General features: G+C 39.4%; 1 protein-coding gene across 3 annotated transcripts in view; it reads right to left on the minus strand.

Moving 5' to 3' along the window:
- Positions 1–579: 579 nt before the first annotated feature.
- LOC106950245 (protein LBH-like) overlaps positions 580–12653 on the minus strand; it is an 18503-nt gene continuing 6429 nt past the window's right edge. For all 3 annotated transcript variants that reach the window (XM_015036978.1, XM_015036977.1, XM_015036976.1), the window contains 3 exons: positions 5029–5107; positions 2794–2968; positions 580–1364 (listed from right to left, as the gene is read on the minus strand). In XM_015036978.1, coding sequence (XP_014892464.1) covers positions 1297–1364; positions 2794–2968; positions 5029–5107 — 322 coding nt within the window. In that variant the 3' untranslated portion in view covers positions 580–1296. The remainder of the gene's footprint in view (positions 1365–2793; positions 2969–5028; positions 5108–12653) is intronic.

Here is a 12653-nt window from a genome sequence, read left to right on the forward strand (position 1 = left end):
TGATAAATTGGCTGATTTTAAAAATTAGACAAAATTTGACAGAACACTAAATTAACTTCTTTACATTCACATGGTATTTTTAAAAGATTGCCAATTTTAATAAAATAAACTTGTCCTTAAAGTTGGAAATTGAAAAGAAAACAATATCTGTTGCAAGAAAAAAAATAGAAAAATAAAAAAGCAGAAAAAATGTACCAATATATAAATTTTTGTATAGATTGACACAAACATATTTGTATATATATGAATATATGACATATATAAATGTATATATTCAAACCTGAATATATACATTTATATGTCATATGTTCATATTTGTATCATTGCTAGATTTCTTCACTTTTATTATTTTGATAATGTGTTTTTCTTCCAAATGAAAGGTTTAAAAGCAGATTAACAACTATTATTTTTCATAAACACTGAGTTAATGAACTGGTTTAACTCTTGGTCAGCCTTCATCAGCTTCACTGACTCCGTCAGATAAAAATGAACTCCTGTGAACCTACCAGGTCAGAAAAACGTCTCATCTAATCTCACCAGATCAACACACACATTTATTCAACATCCACTACAGGGAGACAGAATTTACATATATAATTTATTACAGAATGGCATAACATCAAATAAAAGATACATATTTATCTTCAAAGCTATCATTCAAATTGAATAGTGAGACCAAAATCACCACGTTTTTACCACAGCAGTCAGTACGCGACAACAACTGTCATTTTTATCTAAGGAGTGTAAAACTGCACAAAATACAGCAGCTACCATAAGTAATAATATGGCACACAAGAGCTAAATACTTCATAAAGCATTTAGAGACATCCGCCCTCGCCAGATGTGCTGATGATGATGATGGGCATCTGGACGAAGAGGGCTTGGAGCCAGAGAAAAGAGGATTCAGATTTAAACTACAAACATGGACGAATAGGAAGAGTCTAATTAGAAGAAAAGTCTTTGTATTTATTGCTGCCTGGAGTTATTGCACTTTTTTAAATATATTATCATTCTGAAGTGAACAACTTTACAGTTTACCTACTTTTAAGCAGAGTGATGGAAACTAGATGAACATAATATTGGTCCCCAGAAGTAAAATCTTTTAACCTGTAAAATATAAATAAGAATAAAAAGTGACTCCACTCTGGCTCCAGGCCCAACAGGCTGTCGTTTCAAAATCTGCTTGTCAGCCGTCCCGCCTCATTTCAGCTTCCTGTTAGGTTCTGTCCTCAAGAGGCGCTCTGCTATTCAGCTCTGGACAGACATACAGTAACAGTGTATTTCATACGGGTTTGTTCAGTTTGACTCCTGCATCTCTAGCCCTGAAGCCTCTTCCTTCTCTCCGGCATCTGACTTCTCCTCACCTGCAACAAACACAGAGGATTTTGTTTGAGATGAGGAAGAACATCCTCCTTCCACTTGGGCAGTTTTAGGCTCCCTTTCATTGGCTTCCTCAAAATTATTCACAGTTCTTCTTACGTCTTCTTACTCTTAAGGAGCAATCAAGCTCTGTCATATACACGAGAAAGCTGATTGTTTTGTATGTTTCCACCAGAACACCTGGCTCTCAGTAGATGGTATCAAAGTTGGTTTATTTCTCAAGACTGCAATGGAAACATTTTTTCCCCATCACACGAGTCACATGATCGACAACCTCATGTTACTACTGGTGGAAACCACGAAGAAGGACAAGCTGACCACTTTTCTTTATTCTCCCACCTCCTGCTGCTCTCCATTTATGTTTTTATTTAGAACTGTCGCTTTCATAACCTCCATGTTCTCTCTGTATTTTTTCACTCAGTGCTGTGGTCACTGCGTTTAGCTGGGTCACCTTCCTGTCGGTTGAGCTGAGCGTATCGCTACAGATGACACACTTGACCCGATCGTTTTGTGTTCGACCTCGTCACACCTTCAGGTCAAAGCTATTGAAGGAGAAACTGCTGTCACAAACTGGACGTACTTTTTCTACCAAGATTGTAATCCTGGCTAGCTGTGTTTCTACTCCAGATAAAGCCACTAATAGAGCAAATGTTGCCATTATAACTCTGTTTACTTTCTATTTAAAAACTGTGGCTTTGTGGGTAGAGTGTTTGTCTTGTGATCAGAAGATTGTAAGTTCAATTCCAGCTTCCTCCTGCTCTGCAAATCGGTGTGAATCCAAGTGCAGTGTAAAGCACTTTGAGTGGTCAAAAGTGCTTTTGTCGACTGATATTCAAAACCTGACACCACAAACTTAAGCAAGTTTAGTTGTACAGTGTGTGGTATCCAGAAACACAGCAGTAGCACACCATAATCAGCTTCACTGACCAAAGTTCAGATGACAGATGGGAAACCTTGGAAATTCTCTCGAGATGAAACGTGATTTCAGAGTAAGCAAACATGGACGACTGGGGAGAAGCAGTGCTGGTAGATTGTTGACTGTCCACCGGACCTCCTGGTGCGCCATGGTAGCTGTTTAGCTTTCTTTGTTTAGAATTCTCCTCCGTGTTTCTGACACCTTGCTTTCTGATTGGCTACACATGACATTCAACACGCTTAAGATGGTTGGAAGGGAAAAATCAGGACAAAAATCGACACAAAAATCTTGGTGTGTGAACCAGGCACTAGACTTCAAACTTAACCTGTACTCAAAAACATTATACATATTGGTATAGGAGGGGTGAAGTACTCCTGAGACCAGAGATCAGATGAAGACAAATTTACTGAGCCATTCGTTGTAACAAATGACTCAGTAAATTTGACGCTGCGTCATATACAAGATGGCCACCAGACCAGCCTGTGTGTCCTGCTCACCTGCGGTTTGATCGCCCACTCTCCGTCTCTCACTTTGGGCGTCTGGGGATCCGGGGTCGTCTGGCGGCCAGCGGAGCTCGCCGCTCTCCACCTCAGCCGCATCCATCGGCTCCACCACAATGGAGGGAAGCCTCTTGGACAGCTTCGGAAACCTCTCATGTGTTTCTGGGAAGATCTGTTCAAAACTTATGTAAGGTTACCGCCAGGTTTGTCATAGTTTGGAGAATTAGAACGACTTCATTCCAACATCAAATTTGAGGCCAACAACGTGGTAAAAATCTGATTTGCCACATTGATGGCAAACCAGATATAGAAAGGCAAATCCATGTACACTGCTGATTATCTCATAGCATTTTAAATCATTGTTTTACAAAGATTTGGAAAGGTTAGGGCTACCTTAGTCACTAACATTCTATATCACTGATGTTTTCTTTATCTTTGTACAAGCTCACTAATGATGTGTTTTCACTGAAATTCATATAATGGCGCAAATTGACATTTCAAACATAAATTTGCTTAATGGAATTAAGCAAATAAAAAAAAAACTAATTTTTCAATAAAGGTGGGATTTTTGGTTTATTCCTCGAAGCTGTATTGGAAACACTTTTGTTGCATCACATCAGTCACATGATCAACAATCGGATGTTGTCAATAACCAAACCATGGAGAAGAAAAACGACAGGAAGTAGTTGGAGGATGTTTTTAATGACTTAGACATTTATTCACATGTGATTTCAATTGCGTTTCTTACTTAATGAAATGCCGCAATTGTGAAATTGTGTTTTTTACAGTTCGGCAGAATACTGACAAAGTTTTGCACACATCTGTAATGGAAGCGCAGTGTATGATACAACATGTTTCTACAACAAGGTAAGCGAGTTATTACTGATAACTCTACTTTGCTTCAAGAAACTCAAATTTCTTTTTTGTTTCTCTTTCCAATGCCTGACATTACTTTTCACCTCTATATTTTTATGCTTTTCATATGTTCTGTTTGAAGCTATACTTTCCAGTCGCTCTGGCTGAACTTGTTTAAACTGCCTGTTTTGCTCCCAGCCATATAAAGACTCAACAACTGTCATAGGAGACAGAGAAGTGCTGACCTACTTCCTGTTTTCACTGATATCGGCCTGGACCAAAAACAGCCTGTCCTCATTTACTCCGTCACCCAGCGATGTTTTTGAAGCTTTTCTAGCGAGTCCTGTGTGGGGCTGTGAGGTGGAGGAGCGCTGGTGGGAGTAATCAAGTGTGACAAGGTGCAGGCAGTGGCTGAACGAGAAACCGCGATAGGCCCAGCTCCACCATGTGACCGGTGGAAACAGATTCAAATGCAATCAAAAGTAAGCACTTCCTTCCCCAACCAAAAGAACTGGAGGATAAATTGTTTCAACCGCAGAAACCACTGACATGGGGACATGTTTAGATCTGAACCGAACTGATGTAGCTGCATGTTCAGGGTGGTGGACCTGCTGGACGTTTAATCTCCACCCTGGTCTTAAGACTTTTTTTCTATTTCTAAGGTTCTAGTGGATTTTCTGGGGCTTCTGTACATGGCCTGATTCATTTTCATACAATGATTTAACTGAATGACGGTTTGACGTCGGCTCTACTGGACAGAATACACTTTAACACAGATCTTCTAAGAGACGCTTTCAACTTTAGTAAGTTTTCCCGTTCCTGCTGAAGAAAAGTAACCGGTTTTACATGTGATGTTCTTCACCACAAGTAGCATTTACATGGAGGCTAATATGTAGACAGACAAGATGGAAGGTGCACTTCTGTAACTGCACATTCCATCTTGCCTGTCTACATATTAGTTCTTATGGAGGCATGTCTTCTAATCTATCAAAATAGATGCTAATTTGTTAGCTAGCATCTACGGTCTTCCTTATCCCTGCTACAGGGGCGCAGCCAATAAGCACCAAGGAAAATAAATAGTGCTCCTGGATTGGCTGCTTTGCTAACACCAGCGAATAACGTGTGGAGTGGCACCGTGCTGGTCGTGTTCCCAGGCCTCATTTTCTTTTGAATATTTTAGACGTGCTCAACAAAATAATTAGTGAAAAGTCAAATCTGTAGTTACATCACACAGAAAGGACACAAATACTGAATCTAGAATAGAAAATGTATCAGGGCCACTGTATTTATTTCACTGTAATACATCAAATGTAACTTATTATTATTATAGCTAATGAAATGAAAAACACAAACCAACAGACACACAAAGAAGGATACCGAGTCCTGATCTCCTGCTGCTCCTCCTCCGCTGAAGTCCTCCGTTCCAGGCTCCAAGGAGTTCATAACATCAGCCATCCTACGAAAAGAAGAAAAAAAAAACATAGTGCATATCATCAGTGATTAATCACATATTCATGTTTTTGTACTCAGCCTGTCTCAAGTGAAAGGATGTATGTCCGAGGCTTTTGAATTAGTTCAGGATACTTTTCATTTTATTCGCTGCTATTACTCAGGAGTCATTTTGACATTGTTATTCACAAGCCTACTCAGGAAGGCCTGGAGTAATAGCTGCCGTTGATTGGCCGACAACAATGGCCAATTATTGCCAATGATCCCACACACACCACAGAAGCGACGGGAGGTGGTCAATCAGCGGCGCAGAATTGTGGAGCAACAACAGCCGGCTGCCAGCTTGAAGAGCGCGGGCATTAGCATGTAGCAGCCTCAGCTCCAGACTTTTCATGGTGCCTCGCTGCTTAAATGTTGAAACACTAAACAAAAAAAAAAAAAAAAAAAAAAAAAAGGATCTCCAAGTACGAGAAGCAAACGAAAAGACAAAAAGACTTGGATCTAAATCTGTGTGTTTTGTTGCCTTTTTGGCACCTCAGCTGCCAGCAGAGAACTTTAGCAAATAAAGAGCAGAACATGAATCTCCTGTGGATTTCTGCCATGTGAGAACAAAACAATAACTGGCCTGGTTGCAGTGCAGACCCGGCACACACTAAAAATACCTCAGACAAAAAGCAACTGCTTCTGACCTGCTGATCAGTCAACATTAAACAGGAATAGAAAAACATGTCGCTCTCAAAAGCATTGAAGTCGGTTTTGAATACAGTGGAGAAACATCCACACGCCTTAAATGTTTAATGAAAAACAACACAGGATTTTAGATGAACCAGAACCAAACACGGAGAAGCAGCTTTCCTAACTGGTTGCTATGTTATGTTTCTTTGAACTGCCTTGTTGATGAAATTCTTTCTACAAATAAACTTGATGCATCGAGACCCAAAACTCTAAATTTTTCTGATGAAAGGGAAATTTCAAGCCGTCTGCGTCGATCCAATCCGATCCAGTGATTCTTAAAAACTCCAAAGTAGCAGCAACAGTCACCCAGCTGAGCTGGACTACTTAGCGACTTTTCAGATAAAAATAAAATTGGCCAAAATAGTAGTCGGCAGGTCAAACCACGATCGGTGCACCTCTAGTTTGAAGCTCTACTAAACCAAATATAAATATAAAGGTAAGGTAAGGTCATTTATTTATATAGCACATTTTCAGCAACAAGGCCATTCAAAGTGATTCGCATGAATTAGAATAAATACAAACAAAACAACAAAACCAAAACAAAGACAAAAGGTTGAAGGGGTAAAAAAACTAAATGTTTGGTTCCAGTTGTTTTGGATCAAAGGGTAATCTAACAGGAGTTCCTCTTGGTCTCCAATAATAAAAATATAAACCTAAATGTTGGTTCTCCATGTTTGATTTTTTTTCTGGGTTGCTGCAAATATAGCTATTTGTTTTACTTTTGTACTGATCTACCATTTCTGAGTCGATTGTAAAAGTTGCATGCCTTGGTACTGAGCAAGGCATGCAACTTGCTCAGTACCAAGTTGCAAGATGTGATCTGTGATGCAGATCACAGATCACATTTGTGATCTGCGGTCACAGATGATTTTTTCATACTGAAGCTTTTAAACCTGAAGAATTTCTTCCGACAATATTCTCCACATCCGAATCACGGTGGATTCCTCTCATACCCACCGACAGCTGCAGCATCATCCTGACCCTGTGACCTTGTTCTGGGTACTTCATAAAGAAAAAAGGAAGACATATCTGCTGCTTAATGAACGCTGCTGTTAAACGGATATTAATAAAACACTTACCGTCCTTCCATAAAACAGCAGACAATAACGGCGTGACCTTTTGTGTGACAAGTTATCAGAGACCCCACTTTGCGACAATCAGACAAGCAGTTGCTGTTGCCATGGGGACGAGAGATTGAGATTTAATGCCTCTGATTGTCTGAGTGGTGCACTTTGCTCGGACGCGAGAGGCCGAGGGCTGATTTGGGGGTATTCATGTGTGCCGCGACGCTGCAATTACCACCGCCAGGACGGGGCCATGTTGTTCTGAGACTTTCTTTGTGAAACCTGGAATTGCTTCTGCCCTTCATCACCATCATCATCTCTCAGCAAGGGAAACAATACAGCTTTTATTTCTCATCTGAGGCCGGTATTGTTCAGCCGGGGAGGGAGTCGGCGCGGCCGCTCTGCCGGCTCTCTGCTCCGCCGCTCAGGAGGCAGCAAACACACAAGCCGGGGCAGAGCTTCAGTCCGATCATGTTTCTGTAAAGTGCTGCAGCTCTGCTGTGGCATGGAGCGAAATAGACTCAAGAATTTAAATGTTCAGGCCAAGCATGACACGGCAGACGACTTTTTTCTTTCTTTCTTTCTTCTTTTGGTGGGGTTTGTGCTCACAGGAAGCCACTTCTGCTGCGCCTCAGCAGAGACGGGAAATGTGAAAACACTTTTCTGCTCACCTTTTGGATAGGGTCACATTCCAGCAGCTAGTGTTTTAAGTGCTTACTGAATTTAAATTTAGGTAAATGAATGCGCTTCGTGAATACTGTTGGAATGTTTGAGCTCAAACCGAGTTGTTCTAGTGTATTTCTTGTTTTGAGACACCAAATTGATGACTAAAGTATAAAACTATCAGGGCAGAAAGAGGATCTAACACAAGCCTTAAAAGCTCGACGCTAACCTAGCTAAAGGTTGCTTAGCCAAAGAAACACCAAATGATGGAGTTTCTATTCTGACTGCATAGATGAAAATATCTAAAAACAAAGAGAGACTCAATTAGTGTCACAGATGCAGAGATTGCTTTTACAAAGCTTTGACTTGCCATTACAGGTTTCAGCTCATTTTACTTTTAGGAGGTATAAACATAATTTAAAATATCTTCTGTAAGTAGTTATGCATTATTTGTCTAAGAAGCAGAAGAGACGTCACATTATGTGAGAGAAAACCAACATTTGGTTACAAAGTTGACATTTTCAACTCTGTTTAGAGACTTCTATTAGCAATTAACATAATTAGCATGGCTATCATTACCAACTGTATTAGTCTCTGTGTATATTCTCTAATAAATGTAGACTCTAAACCTTGAGATTTAAAAAGAAAAATGCTAACATTTCCATAGCAGTTATATTTCATTTGGGTTACAGCTTAAAAGGATGAAACAGAAAATTTGCTGCATTACATTCAGATTTTGCATTTAAGATTTGACATAAACTTGACTTGAGGCAGGTGGATCCTTTAAAAGAAAAAAAAAACATGTTAGAAACAAAACAAATAAATGTTTTTAAAAAATGGCAAAAGGAGTGAAACATATGATATGCTAGACATACCAACGTCTAGCATGTCAGAGGTCAGGAATGCTTTCATGGCTATTTATAATTTAAAACATGAAACAACGATGAACTAAAGAAAAGAAAAACTTATTCTTAGCCATTTTATGTAAGCTCCACTGTAAAAAGAATATATAAAAAGGAAATGTAAAGTGATAGATCATGGATGTACGGCATTTTAATACAAATCAATCCACTCTCAAAATAATTCATTTGGCAAAAGTGTTGTGATGTTTGATGCACCTGTTTGTTTTAAATTAGTGTTTACACCACCTGTCCTTATTTGCTTAATTTATTACCTTGTTGTAGCTCTCATTATAGCTTCCATTTCATTAAAGCCTCCCTGTGAAGTGCTTTGATTTGTTAAATCAAGTCTCCCGTTTTGGCCTGGAAACTAAAGTTTTTTACCCCCCTTTCCTGCCGTGCTCCCATATTATTATTTTTCCGTATATCCCGTGTTTGACCCGCCATCTGGCCCCTCCCGCTCTTACGTTAGTCCCGCCCTCCTCCCCCGCTGCGACAGTGTTACTCGGATGGTGACATTTCCCCCAAAACTTGACAGTTTTGTGAGGTCAAATAAATAACATGCTTCAAAATAGACAGCTAGTCTGCTGACAAGTTCACACAGTTCAGCAGGCTCTTCTTCTATTCACTACACATTAAGTACACACAGTGACGCAGCACTCCCCCTAGCCCACTGCTGCCAGCTGGCTAAAAACAAGCGAACACTTTTTGTTCTTGCTTAAAAAGAAAGAAAAATTGTCTGTTTGGAAATATTTTCAAAAGCAAAACAAGTAGACAGTCATGGTGCCTAAATAAGGTATGGTTTTCAAACTAAAGTTGACAAGCATACATTCATAACAGCAGCGTCTAATCTGACTCCAGGTTGTCTACCGGGGCGAATGGTCCAGCTAATTAGCTAGCTATTATTAGCTTGTTATCCTTCCAGTGTTACTTTATAAGAAGAAGACTGTCAAAAATGTAGCAAAGTCCAAAAAGGACTACTAAATTACTAATACATTCAGAAAGTGTTTATTCTATATTTTTGATTGTTATATGTGTAAAACTCAAAATATATGGTGAGAATAAATATAGTAAATATAGTAGGAATATAGTAGGAATGGTATCATTTTAAATGTGGTGTTTTAGAGATATTACTATACTGTGAAAATACTTACTATATTAACCAAATAAACATAACAAGAAATGCTACGGGGTTAGCTTTAAAGCTAAACAACACGTCACAGCTGTAATAACATTTTGTTTGTTTACACAGTACGAAACAGATCAGATGAGGAGATATATGTAAGTACAGTCATTTGTGAATATCCTGTAAATTTGGGTCATCATATGTCCCTGTAATGTAAAACTAATAAACACTTTTAAAAAAAAAAAAAGCTTTAAGAGGTCTACATAAGAGTATATGTGTCAACTTTTCAGGAAACACACTCCAAGTTTGCTGCACCAAAATATAATCCAGATTTATCTGTGATTCAGACATAGTCCTCTTAACACTATTTCTTCACCATAACAACAACCAATCCTGTATTTGCAGAATGTGAAGAAAAATGTCCTAAATGAACATGTTGTACTCAGCCAGGTGTTCAAATTATGAGTGATAAATGAAATGGATGGTATTAGTAGTTGCTAGGCATGAGCCAGTTGTTAGTCTCCAGTTATATCAGAACTCCTCAGCCAAACCTCTCACCAGATCAAGCAAACACAGTCATATCCACCCTGCTCTGTCCTCACTACACCGGGTCCCAGGGTTTTTTGTTTTTTTTTTTCCTTCAAAATTCTTGTGCTTTAAATGGCCCTGCAGGTGAGCACAAGACAAAAAGTGTAGTCACCAAGTTACATACCAGGAAATAAAAAGCCCTTGGTCGGGATATGACTTCAGTCTGATACTTGAGATTGGGGCAGAAGGTCCATATCTACAAGTATCTGGGGCAAAGAGGCCAAATCTCCAAAAATGCAAAGTGACAAAGGAGCTGAGTTACCAAGAACCAGGAGAATTGCTTTGGTTTGGTAGTTCGTCTATTCGGTTTCTACCACAGCACCTAGACTGGACCACAGCAATTCAACACAGGTGCTAATCGTCTTCTAGAAGAGAACTGCCATCCTTTGCAGCTTATATATTCTTTGTCCGACTGCATGCGACCTCTGTACCATGACCTTTCAGGACAAATACACCGTTAAACCCCTAATAATAAAAAAGGATTCAAACATGAATTAGAAAAAGATGTGACTGGATATATTTTACCCCAGATCATTATGAGATTGTCACAGCATGAAAAACTTGACTAAAATATTTGTTCTTTGAGTTTGCGTGGTAACAGATTCTGTGTCTCTTTTAAATCTGAAATGGCATCATGATAATTATATTTATTTGTTCATATCACCCAAATTTAACATACAGCAAAAGAAAATTTTAGAATAAACACTTACTACGTTTCCTACCCATCCATGGTCTATACCTGAATACCCTTGCAAGGTCTCCATCGTGTTGCTCCTAACTCTTCTAGTATTTTTCAAACACATTTTAAATGTATAAATATGTATTAATGTGCAGAATATGCTAACACTTTGCTGTTCTGCTTTTTATATGTTAACATAAATATTTTAAAAAGCCGTCAGGTTGAACAGGATATTTTCCGACATCGCCCATGGTCAGCTGCTAAAGAGACATGGTGAACATAGCATGCTAACTGTCTTCTTAAAACAGCGTTACCTTAATAAGAAAAATGGCTACTGCTAGCCATGTGGATGACTTAATGCTTTGTATTTATTGAAATATGTTATTGTGACCCCAGATTTGTTGGTGTTTTGATGCGTAAACGATAAGGCGAAGATGAATGAACCAAGAAAAATCTCTGAAACTCTTCAGTATAGCAGAGAACCACCAGTCACAGACAGTGGCACAAAAAGTGGGTATGCAGCGCATGCAACGCATAGGGGCGCTGCACCAGAGGGGGCGTCAAGACCCCGTCTAGAGGGGGTGGCGTCCCGATGATGCCTTCGCATACACTTCACCACGCCCTTACACTCCTTCCCCTCGCGCACGTGTAAATGTAAATGTAGATTTATGTTTTCGCATCCACCTGAATAATATGTAGTTGCGCCCCTGGTCTCAGATCTAAGGTTGGAGCCAGAAGCTTCTGTTCTTTGAGTGAATTATGAACCATTTTATCCACTTTTCAACTGAAGCGCATGGCATAACGCTTTTCAGAAAATCACCCACAGTCTTACTCTTAATCCTCACATTTTGGTTTTAAAAAAAAAACAAAAAAACACACACACACACACACACACACAGTTTGTCCTCTTTCCTGAGCCCATCAGCAGATTTAACACAGTCGAGACTTTTTAAGCAGAGAGCCTTTGGGGCTTTTCAGCAGCCAGTTGATTTCACAACTTTTCTTTGGCAGATCCACAGCGTTGAGGGGATACTATGAAAACGACTCCTCCACTCTCTCTTACATCACTAAGCTGAACACGTTCAGCTTAGCAAATAAAGGGATAGTCCTTCATTTTTAAAGTGAAGTTCTGTTAAAGCAGGCAGTATCTTGCTTTGCAATAGATAACGCTCACATTTTTCTTAAAGCGGTACGACTTTATGAAACCTTTAAGACATTCACATGCCTGCAGTCGTTTATTTACACAAAACCCAATGATTATTTTTAAACGGATCCGCCCGTGATCGTCCTGAATAAACACAAAATTCAGATTTCATGTTCTGAGTTATTTTATTAAGGGAAATGCCTTCCAAACCATCCTGGTCTTCTGTGAAACCATAACTGTTCTGTCAGCCTAGTATCTGATTGTACCAGCTTTGACAACAACACCTGCCATCAGGCGTTTCAAATGTCTGGCAGCGAGTCTTTCACGTCACTGAGGAGGAATCTTGGCCCAATCTTCTGCTCCATTGTTTTAATTCAGTCGCACTGGAGGGTTTATGAAAACCCAACTGCGCTTCAGTATCTGTGTTTAGCTGGACATTTTTACCAGAGAGCAACAATTCATGGTTCAAACAATTAACACAAACTATACAGGTCCTGAACAGAAAAGCAGTCCCAGACCATAACACCACCACCGCTGTGCTTTACTGTCAACTGTATTGGTAGCACTTTATTTGAAGGGGGTGAATAAGAATGACATGGCACTGTCATGTCAGTCTTATTTTCATGTTCATGACAGGTGTTATGTCATGTTTATG

Source organism: Poecilia latipinna, unplaced genomic scaffold (genome assembly GCF_001443285.1).
Source record: "Poecilia latipinna isolate Pla-1442-1.1 unplaced genomic scaffold, P_latipinna-1.0 Scaffold386, whole genome shotgun sequence".
Classification (NCBI taxonomy): Eukaryota; Metazoa; Chordata; class Actinopteri; order Cyprinodontiformes; family Poeciliidae; genus Poecilia; species Poecilia latipinna.